General features: G+C 42.9%; 1 protein-coding gene across 4 annotated transcripts in view; it reads right to left on the bottom strand.

Annotated features, from left to right (window-relative positions):
- Positions 1 to 26,282, bottom strand: part of LOC135288986 (transportin-1-like) — a 128,000-nt gene that overhangs the window by 18,511 nt on the left and 83,207 nt on the right. For 3 of the 4 annotated variants that reach the window (XM_064402357.1, XM_064402356.1, XM_064402355.1), the window contains 2 exons: positions 25,554 to 25,628; positions 18,901 to 19,043 (listed from right to left, as the gene is read on the bottom strand). In XM_064402357.1, the coding sequence (XP_064258427.1) occupies positions 18,936 to 19,043; positions 25,554 to 25,628 (183 nt within the window). In that variant the 3' untranslated portion in view covers positions 18,901 to 18,935. Of the gene's footprint in view, positions 1 to 18,900; positions 19,044 to 25,553; positions 25,629 to 26,282 lie in introns of those variants that run through there. The other variant, XR_010351783.1, reaches the window with a different exon arrangement.

Raw genomic sequence — 26,282 nt, 5'->3', positions numbered from 1 at the left:
GTGGCTGCAGCCATCAACCTCGCCCCTGCCCAGACAAAAGAGGGGAAGGCATCCTTGCTCAGAGTCGTTAGCAGTTTATATCCCTCACCCTTGCTCTAGCAATGAGGAGGGGAAGCCCTTTGATCCAGGACTGATGAAGAACTGATAGATTCAGATTATGAGACTGATCTATTCCCTCCTGACCCTCATGATAACTGGATGCAATTAAAGAAAAAGGCTCTTAAGGAGGGGGATGCCCGAGTCTGCTTGGGGTGCAGGAAATTTGAGCATTTGAAAAAGGACTGTTTCAAAAATGGGGGGGGGGGGGGGGGGGGCAGATCCAAAACTGCCAGTATTTGCCCTCAGTGCTGTAAGGGGAGGCATTATGCTAATCAATGTGGGTTCAAGTATGATTTTGAATGGTGCCCGATATCGGGAAACCGGAGCCAAAGCACAGAGCAGCACCACACAAAGACACAGATGCCCCAGCCAATGCCTCAGAGAGGACCACCGCAAGCCTCAGCCCAGCCGCCAACCCAAGCAGCCTTTGCCAGACCACGAGCAGCCCCCACCAGTCTGACGCTGACCTATGTGCAGCCACCCTAGGCACTGCAGGACTGGACATACCAACCAACGAATAACATAGTAAAGTTGTCTGATTGCTCAGTTTTTTGTCTCCCTACAGGAATCTATGGACACTTAAAACCTGGTAATCACGTTTTGCTTATGGGTAGATCATCTACCCCGATAACAAGGTGGTTTGAGCTGCCAGGAGTCATTGACTCTGACGCGGATGGGGAAATAATGATCATGGCTTGGACCTCCCAGCCACCCTGTGTGGTCCCGGCAGGGAGCAATATAGCCCAACTCATGCTTGTCCTGGCAGCATCCCTATCTGCACCCCCGATAGCTGAACAGAGGGGAGGGGAGCTTGGTTCCATAGGGGTCTCACAGATTTTTTGGACACAACCTCAGTATTACACCTCAGCATCCCACACGCCAATGCAAAGTGACTCTGAAAGGCAGGGACATAATTTTAACAGGACTCATTGATACTGGTGCAGATGTGACTGTTATCTCAAAAAGCCAATGGCCCAGTGATTGGCCATTAACAACCATGCCTCAGGTACTCTCTGGCTGTGTGGGAATAGTAAAAGCTTGCAAAGCCAACACTTGGTGCAAATAACAGGGCCTGATGGGCTGATAGCCACAGTTAAAACTTTTGTGCTGTCTGTCCCTCTGGTTTTGTGGGGAAGGGATGTGTTAACACAGTGGGGAATTTTTATGCATTCAAATTTTGTATAGGAGTCATTGGGACACCCTCACAATGGTCCCTTGCTGAAGTGCCTCAGGCACTTTCAAGCATTGGAAGGAGCAGCCCAGCTATCAAAACTTGATACAAATTTAAAGCCCTGACTGACATCTCACCTTAGTCAAACCGTTTCTGCTACCAGTTACTTGCCTTATTAACAAAGTAATTTTATTGTGAATCTTTTGGTACAGCTATTTAGTACTATATGTTATGAATAGAAAGTTGTATTTTTTTTAAGTTTCAGAGTTAAAAAAACCAAGTCAGACCGGGTCAGACTCCTTTAGTTTCGCTGCGGAAGAAAAGCCCTTAATCACTCGTTAATGGCGGGTGATTAACTGATTGTTTCCCTGATTCTGGCCATATGCAAAGAAGATACCAAGGGAAACCCTCCAGGGTAAAGAGAATGGGCAGTGACACCAGAGACAACATGCAAATAAGAAATGCAGTGCACCCTGGGTTTTTACAGTTTTACAGTTTTTACAAGAAAAAACCCCTAAAATCACGAGCCAACAAGTGACTTAAAGTGACGTCTAAGGATGAGAGCATTGTCCCGTACCTGCTTGAATCTTTTTATTTCTCACCCTAACCTGAAAAGAAACTGATTAAAGAGACCCCCTGGGTTTCTAAACCAACAAACCAAGGACTCAACGACTCTCCTATGAGGACAGAGTCCCCAGTTCTGTCTGCAGACCAGCGGACAAAGCTGCATCATCCTCCTCCTTCGTGCCACGCCTGGGAGCAGCGGCGGCAAGGGAGCAACCCGTCGATTTCTCCCCACCTGAGCTGATTCTTCTTAATAAAGGCATTAAAAAGGAGAAAGATCTCCTGCCCATTTATTTCACTATATAACTAAAGTTTTATTGTTTTAGACTTCAATGTTTATATCCCATTACTTTTATTAAGCCCAACTTAAATCTATCCTACAAGCAATCTTTAAAAGCTGCTGCAGGGGGTGTGGGCCCCCCTGCCTGGCACCAGCCAGTGTTAAAATTTACCTTCTAATTTTAGTAACTTTTGATTTGTGATTTTCAACAGGATTGTTACTAGAAAAATTCGAAGGTGTTTGTGTAAAAGTGGTGTCTTCCTACATATTAGTAACATAGCAAAACTGCATAGTTCACTGAGAGTTATTAGATAAGTCGTAAAATCAAGATTCTTTAGCTCACATATGTGAGAGACAACTGCTCACTTAAAAAAATTTAAAAGGTTTATTAAACCTTAACGAAAATCCAACAAGGGACTAAATAAGGAAAAATTGCAGCGCTGGGAACTGCCCTCGTGGCTGCCTACCACGTGGCCGGTTTGTCTTCAAGATGGATGCTCAGTCTTTTTATACTCCTGGGGGTTGCATCAGCCAACCCTGGCCCCTCCCAAAGTCTATCAGTCAACTCTTATTTGCCATTTATTGGTGGAGATTGTAACAAGCGTTTCCATTCCCAACTGCCCCATGTAAGAGGCACATGTGCACGCTTTCTTTTTACCTGTCCTAGATAACCCAGGCTGTCTGATGGCAACAATATGGGGGGGGGGGGGGAATGGGACTACAATAACATAACTATACATCAATAAAGCTTCTCTTAATATTCACACAACATTAATCCCTTAATTGCAAGAGCCAATCATCTAATTATCCATCTATAACACATACAAGACAAACTTTGAACTTTATTTGTAGTAATTTGAGACAACTATAATTAGTATATAAACTCCACAGTCAGCTTTATTAGTTGCTTACTTCTACTCCACAGTTTTAACAAAGTAATTGTATTGCAAATTTTTCAGAATGGTTGTTGTTTACCTTGATGTTTAATTGTTATATGACAAATTTTCAGTACCCTTTTTGTAATAATAGAGTTTAAATGAGTTAATTCTTCTTAAGATTGTTATAAATATGGTTAGTAATTCGTGGAAATAAAAGATGTATCAAATATATATGTATAAAATAAACTGCTGGTACACGGGGGGGGGGGGGGGGGGGGGGGGGGGAGAGATTCTTCCCCAGGATGGTGAAACCGCGGCACATGGGCAGAGAGGCACCACAACATTTACATGTGAAGGAAACTTTGGCTGCACAGGAGATGGGCATTCACAAAGACCTGCAACCAGTGAGGCCCAAGCGATGATGGCCCAGACAAGATACCTATCTGAGATGACCAGGGCCATCAACACCTTCCATCTGAATGCCAGATTCCGGGAATCGGAGAAGTGTATTATTCTATTCCGGGACGAAGGCTTTGTGCAGCCCGAGCCAGAGAAAGAAACCAACTTGAATATGAAGAACTCAGAAAGAAACAAAGACATCCTGCCGCGGGCGAAATAAACTGTATAAGAACCACTGCCTCGGAGCAGCCAGTGTGGACGGGGAAGAATTGGTGCTAGCGAGGCCAATCTCATGTTCACCCGCATCACCTCCCGGGGGTGGTATGCTGTCCGATTGGTTGGTGGCTGTCGAGACTGTATTACGGTCGCGAAATAAATTTTATTTTTCTATTTTTTATTAAAATTGGCAATTTTTCATTTTTCATCTATAACAATTTGGTGACCAGTCCGACACGATCTGATAAGGATTCCAGGGTCCCCCCTCGAGGTCCGGGCGGACAAGATTGGGATAGCCCATCGGAACCAATCAGATAAAACGAACTTTTTTGTAGCCAAAAAAGTTAGCCACAATCAAACGGTGGGAACGGGCCCAGAGCTCTCGAGGACGGAGATAGCTCTCCGTGGAAGCCGTCTATTTTTACTCGTAAAAACGACATGCACGAAGAATCCACGCAAGAAAATGAACTGTAAGTAAGTATTGCATGGTTGAGTGGGGAGTGATCGAGTGTGTGTGTGTGAGACGTGATAAATATGACGAAGCGAGTGCGGACCCCAAGATTGCAGTTCCACTCTTCTGCGAGGAAAGTGGTCGGTCATGGGGGAAGCAAGTGGAAAGTTCGCTTGGAACATGCATCAACCCAAAAAAAAAAAGCCCCGGGGAAGTTGAAAAGGAGGGGAAAGGGGGGTTGTTTTATCGATCACTGGCTGGACCGGGAGGAACGACAGGACCTCGCTGGATCCAGGGAAGAGGTAAGAGAGCTCACTAGTTTGTTCACTAAACATCCGCAGTTCGGTTCGCTACGTGATTAGTAGGTCAGCAAAGTTTTTTTTCGGTATACCAGTAAAAAGAGAATAAAAAGCAGTTCTGCAATTAAACAGGCCTAAAGGAGGTATGTAAGGTGCAAAATATGGGGTTGAAAAATGTTATGAATAGAAAATTGTAATTTTTTTTAGTTTCAGAGTTAAAAAAAAAAGCAAGTCAAACCGGTCAGACTTCTTTAGGTGTGCTGCCAAAGAAAAGCCCTTCAAATACCTGTTAATGGCCGGTGATTAACTGATTGTTTCCCTGATGCTGGCCACTTGCCAAAAAAAGACACCAGGACAGACCCCTCCGAGGTAAAGAAAATAGGAGTGACATCAGAGACAACATGCAAATAAGAAATGCAGTGCACCCTGGGTTTTTACAGTTTTACAGTTTTTACAAGAAAAACCCTTAAAATCACGAGCCAACAAGTGACTTAAGTGACGTCTAAGGATGGGAGCATAGTCCCGTACCTGCTTGGACCTTTTTATTTCTCACCCTAACCTGAAAAGAAACTGATTAAAGAGACCCCCCCCGGGTTTTTAAACAAACAAACCAAGGACTCAACGACTCTCCCGTGAGGACAGAGTCCCCAGTTCTGTCTGCAGACCAGCGGACAAAGCTGCATCATCCTCCTCCTTCGTGCCACGCCTGGGAGCAACGGCGGCGAGGGCGCAACCCGTCGATTTCTCCCCACCTGAGCTGATTCTTCTTAATAAAGGCATTAAAAAGGAGAAAGATCTCCTGCCCATTTATTTCAAAAAAGAAAAAGGGGTGTAGGAGCATGCGGCGCAGCCTACAGAGCGGGCTAGAATCAGAGCGCGGCAGGCCCCCCCCCCCCCGCCTGAGAAGTAAAGCTGCGGCTCTGCCTCTGCGGCTTTCTTTTTTTTCTCTTGGTTGTTTGCCTCAGGCGAACAAGCAGCACGGTCGAGGCCCGGGCCCACCGGCCGGCGGCACAGCAGGAGGGGGAGGGAAAGATCTCGGGCCAGGGGAATGTAAAAATGCCTGGAGGCACAGAGAACCAACCGGGAGACGCACGGGCTAAAACTGCAGTTGAAAAAGTTGTTTTAAAACACTAACAAAAGGACAGGATTGTTAGCTAGAGCAGAGTTTTGAGATGAACAGACCATTTCAGCTAAAATGGTAAACAAGCTGGCCCATAGAAAGCTTAAAAGTATTCAATTGCTCTCTTTAAAACAGTGTAAGTTGCCGCTTTTACATTACAAAAGCTTTTTGTGCTGCAGTAGTGGCCGCATGTACCTCTTAAAATTGCAGAGATGCTATAATCAAGGTACAGATGTAAAATAGAATTGTAATTTGTAAGAAAGAGCCATCTAAGTCATAAGACCCAGGGCGATTTTTTTTTCCTTTAAAGAGAGAGAAGTAAAAGATGGCAAGATCATACTAAAAAGAGATACCAACGATTTTTTTCTCTTTCCTCTCCCTGCAGTTTAAAATCCGTAAATTTCTGTAAGATCAAACTGGTGAATGTACGGATTCGTAATATGAATAAAAAGTTAAAATCCAGACCAGGTAGCAAAAGTTATAGTCCTGCCTCCTTCATGATCGAGGAGGAGAGATCTGATAACTGCAGGGGTGTTTAATATGCTATAAGCAGAGGATGTAAGCCGATGTTGTAAGCAGTGTAAGAATTACAGGAGTGTATAATGAAAAGAAAAAGAAATTAAACATTAGGGGAACAGACACCAGAAAACCCAAGTTTTGTGTAATCATATTCTCAGAAACTGTGGGTGTCTTAAGAATAACAAAAGCAGGTAATTGAAAAATGTATAAACCTGCCAAAAAGTTAATTTTCAAGAGCTTTTTAAAAGTTTGTGGGAAAGGCCATAGAAGAAGCTTTAGAAGAAATATATGAATGGTTTAGAATAATGAAAGTTATAATGACTTTGTGTTTGATGAAATTAAGAAATTATCTGGAAAGGTTAAATGGAAATAAAAGGTATGGAATGATGGTTTATGGAGAATGTATTTCCAGCTGAGTGCACGCATCTGGGAATAGTATACAACTTCGGTGGAGTTTAGAAAAGAGAGACTGTGTGAGATTCCTGGAAGTTTTTGGGAGTTTTTTTTTCTCTGAAGGTTTTTTTTTTGAAATCTTGAAGAGGTGTAAGGAACTGTAGAAGTTTTAAAAGCCTTTGGAGACATTTAAAATAGCTATGAGGTATTAAAGAGGAATAGTTTGAATTCTAGTGGGTTACAAAAAGAATTGAGCAATTAAAATTGAAAATAAAATTACTAAAAATAAGAGACATTTAAGGTCATTGTCATAATGTTAGATAAAAAGCTTTATGGAGATAATAACCAGTCGAAATTGTATGTTTAAAATCCAAAGTGTATTGTGGCCTATAATTAATGTGTGTTGAACCAGTCTCCTTTTGTTTCTAATTGTTAAATTTGTGCTGTATGGTTATGGTGTTTTGGAAGTAAGCTGGTGGTATATTAGATGCTTAAACTAAGGAAAAGAAATTTAAAACACCACCTTCAGTGTGTAAAAAGGAAAGCTACATCATGTAAAAATTTTAAAGTTTAAATGCATATTTGAGAAGAACAGTGAAACATTCAGATTGTAATATACAAACTTATTGAGAAAAAAAAGTTATTAAATGCAAATTAGATTCAAGTTGCAAGGAATATTGGAGGAAAATTTGAAATAGGATAAGGTATAAATTGCATAAGTAACTGGTTGCAAATGTTAGTGATCTGTACAAAAATTGTCATGAGATTTGGGTTGGCTATTGCAAGAAGAATATAAAAAAAAAGGGCTTGTATGCAAAGTGTACAGACCGAACTTCCTCAAGTTCAAGAAAGGGAGTACAATATATGATTCAAGCCTGGGGTCATCACCTTGTGAAATAAAGTTGAAGATATATATTTTTAATGTATTTTTTTGAAGATGGTACCTATGAGGCAAAGAAAAAGTGGGTTAAATGACTAGAACTTTAAATGGAAATAATAATCCTCAAAACACATCTTTAGACTATCTTTTTAAGATCATTTCCAGGCAACACTTATGAATATAACTGTGATCCAGACCAAGGAATAAGAGTGGATCCTCATCAATCAAGAAGAACCGTGAGACAACCTGAGGAGTAGTCGAGAACAGCTGAACTGAGTGGTACAAAATTGACTTTCAATGGTAAAAGAGTAATAATGAATTGGGAAAACACATGCAGGATCACACCTGACTGGGAAGTGAGACCAAGCTTATATCAGTGGTTTCAAGTACCGCCTGGACAGACTTTAAAATGCCTTCGGTATCCACCTTGGCAAGGGACTGTGCCATCAAAAACAGGGGGATCTGGACTATTTCGGACAGGAAATTCTGGTATTTTGGCCTTAGCCTCTGATTTATACAAAGAGGAGGGGGAGTTACAACCTAGATCGGTGCCTCATAATATACCCTGATGGATCCATCCAAACACCGGGCATGCTAGTTGGGTAAAATGTAAATGTTTAAATTGTGGGAGAAATTGGTATTGCAGTTCACACAACAGATGCTCTTGTTGCAGGGAGTGTCGGGGGACAAGTAGGTCCCCTATCCAGATGGAACATGCGACAGCAGAAATAATAACTTTATTTTGTGGATGGGAATTACTAGTTCCTGTTACATGGGAAATACCTGAAAAACTGTGGGAAAATACAGTTAAAGAGTGTCAAAAACGATTTGCCTGGAAATTAGCTAAAAGAAAGTAAATGTATAAAGGATGAGTAATATCTGACTAGCCGTATCTTAGAGCTTGCTACTGAATTGAGCCTAATAATAATTGGATTTCCTGAATTGGTATCACTTGTTTCAAAGGGGAATAAGGAAAAGATTAGATTCAAAAGGTTCAAATGTTAGCTATTGAATACCAAAGGTCAAATAACATACCCTGCGAGGCTGATATAGTCAAATTATTAAAGGTGGGTGCTGGGGTGCCTTTAAGAGGTGATATACAGCTCAGTCCAGACATGAAACCCTGGAAGGACATTCTTGCTGCCGTGAAGATAACTTTATCCCGCCACTGGCAGCAACCCAGTGGACGTGGCAAAGGCAGAGGGATACACCTGTAGGTAATTATAACAGGCTTGAGCCTAGCCGTGTGCTGTACAACTAGTCTGCACTTGGAAGTGCTGCCCGGCATTAAGAGGGCAGAAGTATCAGCACCCCGGCCCCAGGAAGCTGCTGCATGAGTAAGAAAAACACTGTACTATAAACAGCACGCAGTATGAAATCTGTAGCATAAGTGAAAAAAAGGAGATGACATGCAGTATGCCAAAAAGCGATATCTAAGGACCGGCAGTCAGAGGCTCACACCTACAAATTATACAAGCAAGGTGTGGGGAAACTTATTCCTGTGTGTAATCAATGTAATAGAGCAATATGGGATGAATGAAAAATAGTCAGTATCTGTAAGCATATCTCAAAGTTAATAAGCTATGTTATAATGATAGATTCAAAATGTATGCAATGGAAGAAAACTTACTGGGTAAGAAAGAATCTAAAGATTAAGAGTAAATATGCACATAACAAACCTGTTATCCTAGATCTTGCAGGAGAGAAAGACAATAGGATGTGTTTACAAAATGGTAAAGTTTTTTTTTATTTTAATCAGAATAAAGAAAAGTTAGACCCAGAAAGTAAAATGAAGCAAGAAGCCTGAGAATTAGAAAGACAGGAGTCAGATTTAAAGGAAAGAAAAAAAAATAGAACAGAGAAAGGATAAGCACTTTAAGTGAATGATAAGACTAACTAGAGAAACAATATAATAATTTAAAGATTACCTGCCTCAGATAAGAATTTGCTTATAGATCTGATGCAAGAAATTACTACCAAGTGAAAACTAACTGACTATTTGATTTATGGGGGACTAAAAGTGTTATGAATAGAAAGTTGTATTTTTTTTAAGTTTCAGAGTTAAAAAAACCAAGCCAGACCGAGTCAGACTCCTTTAGGTTCCCTGTGGAAGAAAAGCCCTTAATCACTCGTTAATGGCAGGTGATTAACTGATTGTTTCCCTGATGCTAGCTGTATGCCAAGGAGATACCAAGGGAAACCCTCCACGGTAAAGAGATGGGCAGTGACACCAGAGACAGCATGCAAATAAGAAACGCAGTGCACCCTGGATTTTTACAGTTTTACAGTTTTTATAAGAAAAACCCCTAAAATCACGAGCCAACAAGTGACTTAAAGTGACGTCTAAGGATGGGAGCATTGTCCCGTACCTGCTTGTATCTTTTTATTTCTCACCCTAACCTGAAAAGAAACTGATTAAAGAGACCCCCCGGGTTTCTAAACCAACAAACCAAGGACTCAACGACTCTCCCGTGAGGACAGAGTCCCCAGTTCTGTCTGCAGACCAGCGGACAAAACTGCATCATCCTCCTGCTTCGTGCCACGCCTGGGAGCAGCGGCGGCGAGGGCGCAACCCGTCGATTTCTTCCCACCTGAGCTGATTCTTCTTAATAAAGGCATTAAAAAGGAGAAAGATCTCCTGCCCATTTATTTCAGCTTGGGGGACTCGTCCGGGATAGCCACGCCTGAAGAGGACACCAGGACTGGGACGGCCGCCCACCCTGGTCCTGCAGGACAGCTGGCTATCGGGACCAGAGAAGATCGGCTTGGGACAGTGACACGGAGCAGCGTCGGATAGGTGAGAGTATCCGGCGGCGGGAGAGGGAGGCGAGCGAGTGTGTGTGAGTGAGACGAGGGCCGGCAGCTCGGCCCCTCGAAGCGAGTGAGGACCCCTCAGTACCGCGGTTCCGCACCCCTGCGAGGGGGCCGGCCGGGAACAGGGGGAAGCGAGTGGAACTGGTGATTGAGGCGCCTCCAGAGGGGTAAAGAGGACCCCCCTCCGGGCGTGCGGAGGAAAAAATTGTGTGAGTGGCACGCACCCCACAGGACCCCCCTCCGGGCGTGCGGAGGAAATAGTTGTGTGAGTGGCACGCACCCCACAGGACCCCCCTCCGGGCGGGCGGAGGAAATAGCTGTCTGAGTGGCACGCACCCCACAGGACCCCCCCTCCGGGCGTGCGGAGGAAATAGCTGTGTGATTGGCAAGCACCCCACAGGACCCCCCTCCGGGCGTGCGGAGGAAATAGCTGTGTGAGTGGCACGCACCCCAAAGGCTTTGATACAGGTCCTAACGAAGGAAGTTAGGATTTAGGATATCAGGCAGTTTGGCTCTGACAAAAGAGGTCAGGCACCCCTCAGAAGCCAGGGTTTCGAGGTTTGACTGTTTGAGCCTTGGCAAGGGAAGGCCAAGGTCTCTCTAAGTCCTGACGAAGGAGGTCAGGCGAACCTCAGAGGTCAAGACCTCGAGGATGTTTTTTTTGTATTTTGGTTGTTTGTTGAGTCTTAGCAAGGGAAGGCGAAGGTCTCAACAAAGTCCTGACAAAAAGGGTCAGTGAAATTGGAGTTTTGGCAGGAGGCCGAGACTTCTTAAGTAAGATATATTTCCTTTAGAGAAAAAGACATCTTTGTGATTTCTTTAGAGGCAGAAAATAATGGGAGGGTGCGGTAGTAAGAAAAGTGGCCAAAGATTGAGGAATATACCTCCCCACAGTCCCCTAGGTGAACTATTAGAGAAATGGGACTTCATAGAAAGTACAGAAGGATTAGATAAAGTTAAGATGATTCATTACTGTTCAGAAGTGTGGCCAGAATTAGAAGTGCAAGGAGGATGGCCATGGTGTGGGACGAAAGACAAGTGGATGTGTCAACAGCTGAGTAACTATCTGACGGCTAGAGAAAATACTGATGCTGAGGAATTATTATATGTAGCTTGTTGGTTAAATGCTATACAGAAAGAAGGAGTGCAAATTTGTAAAGTGCAGAGCAAGAAAGAAGGGAATGAAAGAGGAGATGCTAGAATTAAGGAAATTGGTAAAAGGTGGGACCCCCTAGACTACTTGCCTCCTGATGCCCCTCCACCTTATAACCCTCTCCTTCGAGCACCTCAAATAGCAGATCCAGTTCTTCTCCCGGCTGCCATGGAGGCCATTCCCTCACCACCCCCTTCGACTCCTTCAGCTGCTTCTGCACCACCACTAATACCTACTCCACCTGCTGCATGCTCCACCCCTTCACCAGCTCCACCTAACATGCACCGAAGCTCTTCTCCCCCTCCTACGGCAGTCCCTCCACCTCCTCCTAACTGTGACATAAATACCTCCTTATCCAATAACCCCTTATCACCAGGTATAGCCGTTGACTTACAGCAGGTCCAAGTTAATGCTATTACCCCTCAAGTGAACAATCTTGTGTCTGAAAATGGGCCATACTGTAGTACCCGATCCAAGACCTCCAAAGCAGAGAGACTTTTTCCCCTTAGAGAAGTTCCTATGGGAGGAGTAGCAGGAGGTGTTGGTTTTGTAAATGCTCCTCTAACTGCTTCTGAGGTGAGAGGATTCAAGAAGGAGTTAGGGAATCTAGTTGAAGACCCCGTAGGCATTGCTAACCAAGTGGATCAGTTTTTAGGTCCAAATTTCTACACTTGGGGGGAGATGAATTCCATTCTAAATATATTATTTTTCCCAGAAGAGTCCCGAATGATTAGGGCCGCAAGCATAAGAGTTTGGGAAAAAGATAACCGTCCAGGGCCCCAAGTGCCATCAGGAGAAGAAAAATTGCCACTAGTGGATCCCAATTGGAATCCTAACCAGGAGGAAGGGAGGAAGGCCATGATGGAGTACAGGTCTTTGATAATTCGAGGGATAAGAGAATCAATTCCCAAAGGAACCAATACAAAACTGGCATTTGAGAGTATACAAGAGAAAGATGAAACTCCTGCCACTTGGCTTAATCGCCTGAGGCGGAACTTTCAATTGTACTCCAAAGAGTTATTGAGGGAAGCATTGAAAGTGTATTTAAGGAGGGATGAAGAAAAAGCAAAGGCCAAAGCTAAGATCATGCTTGCTATAGCCAGAGAAAGTGTGGGAGCAAACAACCCTTTCCTACAGTACAAGGCCACAAAAGAGTGGGGGGGGTCCACCACCAGGAGCAGGCAAGGATGGGCCAGTACTGTCAGGGACAGGAGGCATGGAGAGGCCTCGAGTCCCTTTGAGTGAAAGCTGCTGCTATTACTGTGGAGCAACTGGACCCCCCCCCCCCCAGACTGTTTAGCCTAAAGTTGTGAAACCTTTGCTAGCTGATCAAGATAGCAAAGGAAGCAGCTTTAAGACCAGAAGATCTGGTAAAAAGTTTTTTTTAAGCAAAAACCACACCCGAGTAAGGAAAAAGAAAAAGAAAAAACTCATATTTTGTGAAATTTAAAGTTACATCAAAGGATATGGGGGAGTGGTTAATACCTGATGGACGGGTGTTTCTAAACAACGCACTTGCTAAGATGGTGCTAACAAAACTGCAGAAATTACCCACTGGGGAGTCCAAGGACTATGTGATTATTTCCTAAGAAATAACCTGTGCATAAGTGTATATGGTCTAGCAAAAACAATTATAAAAGAGTGTTTAACTTGCCAAAAAAAAGTGAACCAGAATGAAATAGTGAATACCTTAGACTCAGACTGAGGTCCAAATTTTGTGGCCCAAACATTGCAAATTATAATTGAAGCTTCAGGAATAAAGTGGAGATTGCATACTCTGTGGCACCCCCAGAGTTCTGGGAGGGTGGAACAAATGAACAAAATTCTCAAAAATGAATTGGCTAAAGTGTTTGCCCCTAGCGCTCTTGCGCATCAAAACAAGACTCCGGTCTGATATAAAGATTTCACCTTATAAAATGATTTTTGGACTGTCATTCTTGTTAACACCCTATAGCACAGGAGACTACCTGGAAAAAGAAGAAGCTGCAAGGAAATATTTAGAAGTAATTGGAAGAACCCTAGAAGGACTTAGAAAAAGAAAATACCTCCCCCAAACCTCCCCTCTGGATACAAAGGCACATGACATCAACCCAGAAGATTGGGTTTTAATAAAATCCTGGAATTATAGACCACTAATGCCTAAATTTGAAGGCCCCTTTCAGGTACTCCTCATCGCTAATTCGGCTGTGCAAACCAGAGAAAAAGGTTGGACTCACATTATGAGAATTAAAGGACCAGTCCCACCCCCGAGCATTGGACAAGATTCTTCAGTGTCTGGTATTGGACCAGATTCCACACCACTCTCACTCCCGGGCATTGGACAAGATTCGTCAGTGTCTCCTTCTGGTATTGGACCAGATTCCACACCACCCTCACACTCTAACTCAGGACAAGATTCAACTGCATCGGAAGTTAATTCAGCTGAGTATACTATTATAAAAGGACCAAATGACTTAAAATTGACATTCAAAAAGACTGATGAACTGCGTAAGAAAAAAAGTTTAGAATCATAACATGTCTTGAAGTGTTTAAAGAAATTTGTAAAAGTTAAAAATTGTTAATAAGTAATTCTGGTTAAGTCGGCCCAACTTGGTACCAAAGACCCCAGGTTAATCTTCTCCAGAGTGCTCCCCTAGGGGGGACCAAATTAGCAGGGACAGATCAAGAGAGGTTTAACCAGAGGAGCAAGAGACTCTAAAGAACTTGGAGACTTCTTCTCAGTAAAATCCTCAAGAGGCAAGGCCGGGTGGGCAGGCTGTGCAGGATGACCCATACCGGACTCTTGGGAAGGGTAGTAGTGATGGCTCTGATTGCTAGTGGTGCTCTGGAGAGCCCAGGAGAGCTGTGCAATGAGTACTACCAACCTTTCTATGAGAAAGAAGTAAGCTCCTTGCTGAGAGTCCACAACAATTGTGTTAACCTCTCCCAATTGATCTTTTATCAAGAGAATAAGAAAATATATTGGATAACCCGGAACACTGCCACCTTTAGGCAGCCACTCCTGGGAGAGCACCCTGTAGGAGAAACCTGGTGATGCTTTGAACGTGATGCTACTGAAGCAAACCTGGTAAATCTGGTAAAAGGAAAAAGTATTTCTAAATATTGGGAGGGCACGACAAAAATTAATCTCTTTCAGGAAACCCCTAAACACCTGTTTTGGGTCAATGGTACCACAACATCCACTGAATTGCCAAGAGGCTGGTCTAGTGGTGGCATCATTAGAATTATAAAACAAACTGTCTTTATAATACACAAAGAATCTGGATCAAGTTTAAGAGTTCCTATATATGAGGATTTGAGAAAAACAAAACTGAAGGAACAATATATGTTAAACAAAATTTTGAAACTACAATCAGAATTGGAAGTAATATCTAATCAGACCGCATTGGCTCTTAATCATATTAATGACCAACTCAACCAAACCAAAACAGTAGTTTATCAAATCAAATTAATTGTGGAAGTCATTAGAAACACTTTAAACGAAATAAAAGAACTAGCATATTTACGAAATCAAAAGACTCCTACACTTGATTCCAGTTGGTGGGATAATCTATGGATTTTCAAAAAAAGTTGGAAAACTATAACCTTCACTGTGGGTACACTTGTTAGTCTGTTCTTATTTCCATGTTTAACAAAAATAGTAACATCTGCTGTACAGAATAACCTAAGGATCTCTAAAGGAATTAACCTGAAAAAACCAAAAAAGGTAATGAAGCTTAGTAAATATGATCACCCAAGTGCTGAGGAAATGTATGATCAATACAAAAAATATAGTAAATTCTATGTTAATGAACCAAAAATTATAAGTTGATGCAAGCTTAAGCTTGATCAAAGAAAAATAGGGGGGAACTGTTATGAATAGAAAGTTGTATTTTTTTTAAGTTTCAGAGTTAAAAAAACCAAGCCAGACTGAGTCAGACTCCTTTAGGTTCCCTGTGGAAGAAAAGCCCTTAATCACTCGTTAATGGCAGGTGATTAACTGATTGTTTCCCTGATGCTAGCTGTATGCCAAGGAGATACCAAGGGAAACCCTCCAGGGTAAAGAGATGGGCAGTGACACCAGAGACAGCATGCAAATAAGAAACGCAGTGCACCCTGGATTTTTACAGTTTTACAGTTTTTATAAGAAAAACCCCTAAAATCACGAGCCAACAAGTGACTTAAAGTGACGTCTAAGGATGGGAGCATTGTCCCGTACCTGCTTGTATCTTTTTATTTCTCACCCTAACCTGAAAAGAAACTGATTAAAGAGACCCCCCGGGTTTCTAAACCAACAAACCAAGGACTCAACGACTCTCCCGTGAGGACAGAGTCCCCAGTTCTGTCTGCAGACCAGCGGACAAAACTGCATCATCCTCCTGCTTCGTGCCACGCCTGGGAGCAGCGGCGGCGAGGGCGCAACCCGTCGATTTCTTCCCACCTGAGCTGATTCTTCTTAATAAAGGCATTAAAAAGGAGAAAGATCTCCTGCCCATTTATTTCAAAAAGCAGCTGGAATGTGACCATAGAAAGGGTGGGGGTTTAACCCCAGAGAAAAAAAAAAAAAAGAAAAAAAGAAACGCTAACTAATCAGAAACCTGAGAGCTAGATATTAGACCAATCTGTCAGTAAAACTTTTGTATATAAGCAGGGAAGGAAAAGAATATTCAGAGATCATAGGTTTCACTGTCTGCATTTCCACACTGGCCTTATCCTCAGATAATAAAGGCCAAAGGTGGCAACCAGAAACTCCCTCAGGGTATTGGAGCCAAGAGAAAAATAACCAATGCGAATGGAGTGAAAGGATGGGACTTTGCTAGAATAAGAAGGCTGGGGCTAACCCTTTCCAGTCCCTAGAGGGGTTAAGAGACTTTTGGGATAAACCAAGGGATGTAAAGAATTGGAAAGCACCGAATGGAATATGTTGGATTTGTGGGAAAAAAGCATACAGTGAGCTGCCTTGGAAATGGAAGGGGTCATGCACCCTGGGGTTGATCAGGACAGCTTTCTTTACTTTGCCTCAATCAGGAAGCAGCTCACTAAGGGCTCCTTTATACGAGACCCTGGACCATCAAAGGAGGGAGGTAAGAAAGAAATTCCCAAATTTTGAAGGTAGCCAGAAATGGGGGGAGGAGGAATGGCCCGCTGAACACATTATCGAATATTATGGGCCCGCTACCTGGGCTCAGGATGGTAGCTGGGGTTACCGTACCCCAATATATCTCCTGAACCGTTTATTCAGACTCCAGGCAATGGTAGAAATCATGTCCAACCACACTGCAGACACCCTGGAGTTACTATCAAGGCAGCATTCCCAGATGAGGGCTTTTGTCTATCAGAATAGAATAGCATTGGATTACCTATTAGCAGAAGAAGGGGGAGTATGTGGGAAATTCAATGAGTCTGAATGCTGTATTGAAATTGACGATTATGGGGAGACTATCCGAGGACTTGCGGCTGAAATAAAGAGGGTTGCTCATGTACCCATCCGGAAGTGGAACTCGATCCTAAATGCTTCCTGGTGGGACAATCTGTTTAATGGGGCATGGTGGAAATAGTTAATATTCTTTATTCTCTGTTCCATAGCCAGAGTCATCTTCCTACCCTGTCTGATCCCTTGCTTTATCCAACTGATACATTCAGTAGTGCAAGGCATGCAAATTGCAGCCATGCCAATGGACCCAGAACTTGCAACAGGGAAAACTAACCCAGTGTCGAAAATTATGAAATTAGAGGAAGATACTCCATATAAATGGGCAGCTAACGCCCTAGCTCAGTTTGAAAAGCAAATTGAGAATAACAGGTCAGAACTCAGGGAATACCAGGAAATACCTCAGGATGATTAAAAGGGAAGTCACATGTATGTATATAGATTCACTAAGAAGCTAAAAATAAAACTCGTGGGTTAATTTATAGAATAATCCACGAATTAATGTGTTCCCTCCCCTCTCCCCAGGTAAAAAGACAAACAGACCACACGAGCGTGGTTCTGTTGGAGAGTTCTGTTGGGAGAGTTCAGTGGAGTTATTGCAAGATTCAGAGGCCGTGCCACCAAAATAAAAACTCTGGACTAAAAACTCTCCATCAGGACCCACTCCTTTCTTCACCATCGCCTCAAAGGTTTCTCCAGCTCAGGAAGGCCTGAGGAGTGACCCCCCTCAACAGCAAGCTCCAGCCTGCAAGCACTGGAGCTCAGGGCATGCCCAGACTTGTCCCCACGTGCCCAGTTGCGACCACAGGTACTGAATAGCGTCTCTGGGGAGGAAGGACCACAGGTGCCGCTATTTGGTCAGCAGCTGAGGCCAGACAGACCAAGGCAGTCCCGTCAGTAATATTGGTACACTCCAATAGTATGCATAATAAGATTGTCCTTAGTAAGGACTTTTCAGTACGTGCTACTTTAGAGACAGATGACAAGATCAGCATACAGAATATAAGAAGGCAAAATTTAAGAGCAGCTCTTCGTTGCTGGTAGAACTCATTATTAAATGAGAGAGCTGGGCAATCACCAACTGTATGAAGTTCAACAAAAAAAAAGTGCTACATTCTGCACCTGGGATGTGGCAACCCTACATGTACAGACTGGGGAATAAGATGCTGGAAAGCAACACCATGGCAAGGGACCTGGGGGTCCTGATCGATGGGTAGTTGGATTTGAGTCAGCAGTGCCCTGGCAGCCAGGAGGGCCAACCATATCCTGGGGTGCATCAGGCACAGCATTGCCAGCCAGGCAAGGGAGGTGATTGTTCCGCTCTGGTCTGCACTGGTGTGGCCTCACCTCGAGTGCTGTGTGCAGTTTTGGGCACCGCAATATAAGAAAGATATAAAGCTATTAGAGAGAGTCCAAAGGATGGCAACAAAGATGGTAAAGGGTCTAGAGGGGAAGCCATACGAGGAGTGGCTGAGGTAACTTGGCTTGTTCAGCCTGGAGGAGACTGAGGGTAGACCTCATTGCAGTCTACAGCTTCCTCATGAGGGAAAGAGGAGGGGCAGGCACTGATCTCTTCTCTCTAGTGACCAGTGACAGAACCTGAGGGAATGGCATGAAGCTGTGTCAGGGGAGGTTTAGGTTACATGTTTGAGAAAGGTTCTTCACCCAGAGGGTAGTTGGGCTCCCCAGGGAAGTGGTCACAGCACCAAGCCTGCCAGAGTTCAAGAAGTGTTTGGACAATGCTCTCAGGCACATGGTATAATTCTTGGGGTGTCCTGTGCAGGGCCAGGACATGGACTTGATCCTGATGGGTCCCTTCCAACTCAGGATATTCTATTGTTCTATGATTAACATAACATTCTTTATTCAATGCCAAGGTAATATAGTATGTGGTTATGAATGCATTTAACTTCTCATTGCTAAAGTGTCTTAACAAACTTGCTTTCCTATCCTAGGGAAATATCCCTGCCTTAGACTACATCAGTCATCTACTAATTCATAAGTTATAAGGGAGCCTGTTACATTAGCATGATGGCTTGAGGATTATAATAATCATTTTGCTTATTAAACAGTCACTTTTTTACACCTACATTTACAACCTTATCTTGATACACTACTGTGTGTATGGAAAGGTAGCTGTTCCAACATATCTGTAAAATTTTATTCTAGTGAATTAATTATGTTTCATATAATATAAACAGTAAGGAAGACTTGATATACAGCTCTGTTTAGCAAGGAAGATTTATGTGCTTACCTCTAATTGTGGGACTGCAGCCACAGTGCATAAGGTTAAACTCCATAGTAAGCTGCAAGGCGCTCTTTTAAGGGAAGAGGAAACTGGTCAGAGAAACGCCTCCAATTCTCATCCCCAACTTGATTTTTAAATCCATGAAGAATCTACAAATGAGAGGGGGGAGGGAAATAAAGATAATCATTAAACAGTAGATAGATGATCATTATTTACTAGCAGCATATGCAGTAAGCCATAAACTGCTGGATTCTGCATCTGTCCATTTGAATTTCCCAGTTTAACATTTAAATGTTACTAAGAGAAAAAGGAAGTCCAGGAAACTTCCTAGCCTGGTTCGGCCTTTGGACTACTATTCATTGCTTGTCCTCTATGTGAGTGGCAATGAAATCACAAAGCATAGTTCAAGGGTGACCAAAAGAGACTTTAAACCCTTGGGATGGTTAGTGAGGGAAGCAGGAGCACAGATTATTTTTTCCTCTGTTCTTCTAGGTGCAGGCAGTAACATTGAAAAAAACAGATGGACACTGGCTACTAAGGCATGGCTCCGTGACTGGTGTTACTGCCAAAATTTCAGTTTGTTTTGATAATGGGATGGCCTACATGGCACCGGGCTTGCTGGATTCATATGAGATTCATCTTTCTCAAAGGAGGAAGTTCTTGGGTCAAGAGCTAGCAGAGCTTATTGACAGGGCTTTAACCTAGATATGATGGGGGAGGGGGACATCATCAGGTTTAACAGTGATAAGGTGTAGGATGGCATGCTATCTCACTCATAGTAGATAGATGCCAGAGCCAGCAAGAGATGCCCAGAGCCTGAAGAAGGATCAAAGGTCAGCAGGAGAGAACCTGAAGGGCAGCACAAAGGAATTACAGCCACTCCAGACAGAAAGACAGCTTCATCTGGGGCCCAACATAAATGCTTCTATGCCAATGCACACAGCATGGGGAACAAACAGGAGAAGAAAGACTATAATCTTATTGGCATCATAGAGACATGGTGGGATGATTCCTATGACTGGAGTGCTGGAATGGAAGGATACAGGCTCTTTAGGAAGAATAGCCCAGGGGAGATGAGGAGGGTATGTTGCCCTCTGTCAATGACTATCTAGAGTGCATGGAGCTCTGCCTGGGGATGGATGAGGAGTTGACTGAGAGCTTGTGAATCAGGATTAAAGGGAGGGCAAGGACAAGTGACATTACAGTGGAGGTCTGCTACAGGCCACTCAACCAGGAAGACTGAGCTGATGAGATTTCTGCAGACAGATAGGAGTGGTCTCATGTTCACAAGCCCTGGTCCTCATGGGGGACATCAACCACCCTGACATTTGTTGGAGGGATGATGCAGCAGGGCACAGGCAATCCATAGGGTTCCTGGAATGTGCTGATGACAACTTCCTTCTCCAAGTGAAAGAGGAGTCCATGAGTAGAGGTGCTATGCTGGACCTTGTTCTCACCAACATGGAGGGGCCGGTGGGGAATGTGAAGCGCAAGGGCAGCCTTGGCTGCAGTAACCATGGAATGGTGGAGTTCAAGACCCTTGAGGCAGCAAGGAGGGTGCACAACAAGCTCACTGCCCTGGATTTCAGGAGAGCTGACTTTGGCCTCTTCAGGGATCTCCTTGATAGAGTGCTGTGGGATAGAACCCTGGAGGGAAGAGGGGCCCAAAAGAGCTGGATGATATTCAAGGATTGTCTCCTCCAGACTCAAGAGCAGTGTATTCCAACAGAGGAAATCAGGGAAGAACACCTGTGTGGATGAACAAGGAGTTCCTGGACAAACTTAAACACAAACAGGTAGCTTACAGAGGGTGGAAGCAGGGAAAGGTAACCTGGGAGGAATACAGAGAGATTGTCCAAACAGTCAGGGATCAGGTTAGGATAGCTAAAGCCCTGATAGAATTAAACTTGGCCAAGGACATCAAGGGTAAGAAAAAAAGCTTCTTTAGGTACATCAGAGATAAAGGAAAAACCGGGGAAAATGTGAGTTCTCTCAGGAAGGATATGGGAGACCTAGTTACCCAGGACATGGAGAAGGCTGAGGTACTCAATGACTTTTCTGCCTCAGTCTTCACCAACAAGTGTTCCAGATACACTGTTCAAATTGCAGAAGATGAAAGCAGGGACTGAGACTGGGTTTGAAACCATTTAGGGTACCTGAAGGTGCACAAGTCCATGGGACCTGACAAGATAAATCCACTGGTCCTGAGGGAACTGGCCAAGGATATCCATCATATTTAAGAAGTCATGGCAGTCCAGCAAAGTTTTCCCTGACTGGAATAGGGGACACATAAACCACATTTTTAAAAACTGAAATAAGGAGGTCCCAGGGAACTACAGGCCAGTCAGCCTCACCTCAGTGCCAGGCAGGGTCATGGAGCAGATCCTCTTGGAAACTATGCTAAGGCACATGAAAAACAAGGTGGTGATTGCTGACAGCCACCATGGCTTCACCAAAGGCAAAACAAGCCTAAAAAACAGCCTTATATGATGAGGTTACAGTAGTGGTGGATGAGGCAAGAGCAACTGACATCATCTACCTGGACTTGTGCAAAGCATTTGACACTGTCCTGCATGACATTTTGGGCTCTAAACTGAAGAGATGTGGATTTGATGGGTGAACCACTCAGTGTATAAGGAATTGGCTGGATGGTCACACTTAAAGTATGGTCAACAGCTCAATGTCCAAGTGGAGACCAGTGACAAGTGGTGTCCTCTGGAGTCAGTGTTGGGACCAGCACTGTTTAACATCTGTGTCAGTGACATGGACAGGGGAATTGAGTGCACCCTCAGCAAGTTTGCCAATGACACCGAGCTGTGTGGTGGGGTAGACACACTGGAGGAAAGGGATGGCATCCAGAGGGACCTGGAGAGGCTTGAGAGGTGGGTCTGTGTGAGCCTCATGAAATTCAATAAGTCCAAGTCCCATTGCCCATGGGAATCACATGAGGTTTAACAAGAACAAATGCTGGTGCTGCACCTGGGTCAGGTCAACCCCTGGTATCAACACAGGCTGGGGGATGAATGGAATGAGAGCAGCTCTGCTAAGAAGGACTTGGGGGTGCTGTTGGATGAAAGGCTGGACATGAACTGGCAATGTGTGCTTGCAGCACAGAAAGCCAATTGTATTCTGGGCTACATTAAGAGGTGACCAGCAGGTCAAGGGTAGGGATTCTGCCCCTCTGCTCTGGTGAGACCCCACCTGGAGTATTGCATCCAACTCTGGGGTCCCCAGCACAGGAAGGACATGGACCTGTTGGAGCAAGTCCAGAGGAGGCCATCAAGATGATGAGAGGGACGGAGCACCTCTCCTACAAAGACGTGCTGAGAGAGCTGGGGTTGTTCAGCCTGAAAAAGAGAAGGCTTTGGGGTGACCTAATTGCAGCCTTCTGGTACCTGAAGAAAGGTAGAGAGGGACTTTATACAAGTTGTGTTTGTGGACAAAAAGCTCAACATGACTCAGCAATATGTACTTGCAGCCCAGATACCAGCTCTATCCTGGGCTGCATCCAAAGCAGCATGGCCAGCAGGTGGAGAGAGGGGATTCTCCCCTTCTATTCCACTCTCCTGAGACCCCACCTGAGTATTGCATGCAGCTATGGGATCCTCAACACAAGAAAGATGTCAACCTGTTGGAGCGAGTCCAGAGGAAGCCATTAAGCTGATCAGAGGGCTGGAGCCCCTCTTTTATGAAGACAGGCTGAGAGAGTTGGGGTTGTTCAGCCTGGAGAACTGAAGGCTTCAAGGAGACCTTAGAGCACCTCCCAGTACCTAAAGGGGGCTTATAAGAGGTGGGGAGGGACTTTTCACAAGGGCATGGAGTGATAGGACAAGGGGGAATGACTTCAAATTGAAAGAGGGCAGGTTTAGATTAGATGCTGTGAAGGTGGTAAGACACTGGAACAGGTTCCCCAGAGAGGCTGAGAACTCCCTATCCCTGGAGGTGTTCAAGGCCAGGTTGGATGGAGCATTGAGCAACCTGGTCTAGTGAAAGGTGTTTCTGGCCGTGGCAGTGGATTGGAACTAGATGATCTTAAAGGTCCCTTCCAACCCAAACCTTTTTGTGATTCTATGATTCCAATGTCTTTCTTAAAGGAAAAAAAACCCAACATTTCAGTTAAGGGTGACATATACAATATCGCTACACACACAGATTAGCATAAAGTATATAAATGTATATTCTATATAAATATAAATATACATATATGTGTGTGTATGTAGTTTTAATGACTATGGTGACAGCCTAGAGTTAGGCTAAACATTTTGTCAATTGACACAGTTTATATGTTAAGATTACTGCGTTCACATTCATTTTTTTAAACCTATAATATGTTCTGGGAGGAAAGCTGAGCCAGAACCACTGCCAGCATTTGACAGAATGAATGCCTGTCAATTTCTTGCAAAAAACAAAAGTATCCTGAGAGAGCTGTGTTTTTTCCATGGAACCTGTAGAAAACTGTTATTAAAAAGGAAGCTATTAAAATCTTTTGTGTTTTGAAAGAACAGGGATCCACAACATAAGAGGGAAACAAAAAAAATCAAATCTACAGGTTTCAGTCTGGACCCTCCAATGGAATAAATTAACTGAAAGCTACAAAAATTGAATGATACTGTCAAAAAGGTCTTAGTATTTTAGCTCCTCTTAATAGAAAATAATGCAGTCTCTAAAGTTTTGGTTTGTTTTTCTTTTCTAAGCTCAAGGGTACATAATTGTGGAACAGTCTATCATGAAAATATCCTCACAAAAAAGGCAATGTCAAAGTTAAAGCTCATGATACTGAGTTTACCCTCAACACAACTTTCTCAAGCAGAGCTGTTTTTAAACAGCATGTAGCAATAATATTACAGTGTCACAAGTTAATTTACTGCTTTTCTCCCTGAAAGAGACCTTCCACAGACAGATTCACCTCTCTTTCCTAACCCAAAGAGTCTGATTTGCCAGCTGCCAAGAAACTACCAAAAAAATCTAAGAATGTTCAGGTACAACAAAAGGAGCACTTTTAAAAAATTGTCTTACAGGACAACTTTAGCAACTGAGCTTCAGTTACAGTATTCAGATATCTTGCTTTTATAAAACGTGATACAATTAGAGCATATATCAGATCTCAACACTGGCAGCTCATGCACCTTTGCTCTTGGAAGGAGTATTTTCTCTCTTAGCTTTAGTGCTCCAAAACCAACAAACCAACCAACCCACCCCCCCCCCCCCCCCCCCCCCCAAACCCAAATACTATCCACTATCAAGAGAAAGACCTTGGGGAACTACAAAATTTTTTCTCATTATTTCTAAAAGGCATAATTATAATTGGAAAATATGTAACTAGACTACAATAATCATGTATTCAACTAACATAGAAACTCATTCCAATGAGGAAGTAATTAAAAAAGCTTTGTCTCTGTCCTTGTTTGGCAAAAACCACAAAAAATACACTTTAAAAAGCAAGGATGTCCTTATGCCAAGCGACCAAGAAACACTGTGTTTACTTTGAACGCATTAGATCCCATGTGGATATCCTGGAAAGAATCTGAAAAAGAGGAGCATAGCTTATTGAAGTAAGTATTGAATGCTGAACGACCAGGACAGAAACGTGTACTGAAACTGCTTTGGACAACCATCACAGACAGCATCCTGGACTTTCTTTTAAGCTTGTATTTCTTGTTTCCTTAGGCTGATGCTAGAATACTCACAGCCATGCATTTCCTGACCCTGATATTCCTTTGAAGCTTCTCAGATATTTGGTCTCCTAACTAGGACAGTGAGATTTTTTTGTCTTTGATACTCAGGATTCCAATGTTCTAGTCCGTTCTGATGCACACACTTGGCATTACTTGAAGAGGAAGTGCCAATATTGGCTGACAATTCAAGTATGTACTTAGAAATATGTTCCATTTTATCTTTAAGAGGACCATTAACTTTTGACATACATCCTTCCTAAAACTAGAGATTTCACTTTACAACATACAAGAAAAGCCACACTACTGAACAATAACAGCATCTGTGCGCAAAACTGAAATAGGTTTATTTTGTTCTGTTTTTTAACTGAAGACACTAGTGCATAAACACAATATATTATTTTCTGTCTCTGTGTGTGTTTTGTTTATTTCACACAAGGCAAACAGTCCTTTTGATTAAATTCTATTGACACTTTGTCTAGGGATGCATTCTTGGCTATCTCTGTACATAAGTTTCTTGAAGACTTGCTTATCCAAGAGGAATTCTGAGGAGGGTTAAGCAGTCCCAAAAACTTATTTTCAGCTGGAGCAAGATAAACAGATCAGGATACTACTGGGAGATTTTCCATTTTCTAGATTTAAAAAAAAAAAAATTCTTCGGGGGGGGGGGGGGGGGGTGGATCTTAAACCACACAGATCTCATTTTCTAGAAAAGAAAAAAAAAGGGAAAAAGTTTTCTAGGTGGTATAAAACCCCCTGTTCTTCCAAATGCAGCCAAACCATAGTAGGCTGGACATTATAAAAATTAGGTTTAAAAAAATCAGATTTTTATGATGTTTTGTTTGAAAGTTTATGACTTTGCAAGAAAGCCTTCATGATCACAAATACAGTAAGTGTTAATAATGGAAATAAAAAAAAAAAAAAAGAAAAAAAAAAGGATCCAAAAATAAGCACAGTTCAGATATACTGTCATACTAGAAACATTACCTTACAGAACATGTCTCGAAGATCATCTTTTGGGTTAATCCACGATGCAACAGCATCACAAAAAAAAATAAAGTCCTATAAGATTAAACAATCACATAGGTTAGGAACCTCACATTTATAGGTCTGAAAACAATGTTCAATGTTTGTTCTATGAACTGTGCAGGGTATCTGATCCTAACTCACAACTGCTTTTAGTTTCATGCCTTTATTTTCTAGTTAATTCAGACAATAATGGCAAACTATTGTATGTTTAAGTATATGGAAATAGAAATAGCCGAGTGTAGAAATATCTTTGTTTAATAGGATTTTTTATTAAATTGAACCACAATTAAAAACACCCCAAACAGACAAACACCTCCTCCCCTCCCACACCACACTTGTCCAACTAATCCTTTCAGTACACATTATAAGTTTGAGAACCAATCATCTCAATAACAATCAACAAACTTGGGATCACACTTGCAACTTACTCTCATGTATTTTCAATTGGGAAAAAAGCTGTTGTATTTTTTTTAAGCAGAGCCAGAAGTTGTTTCTGGGATACATAGAATGTGTACATGTTCAAAACTAAAGCCACCCCAAAATCACTATTTTGCATTACCTCCTACTATACCATTAAAACATCAGTCTTAATGATTAAGTTGATAATGCATGTTTTTGGATAGGAGCTGAGGATAACAACTACATAGGAGGAGAGCTTGGATAATGAAGAGAGTCCTTAATTGCTCC

The sequence above is a fragment of the Passer domesticus genome, chromosome W (assembly GCF_036417665.1).
Source record: "Passer domesticus isolate bPasDom1 chromosome W, bPasDom1.hap1, whole genome shotgun sequence".
Taxonomy (NCBI): Eukaryota; Metazoa; Chordata; class Aves; order Passeriformes; family Passeridae; genus Passer; species Passer domesticus.
This window is presented reverse-complemented; position numbering and strand designations above follow the sequence as displayed.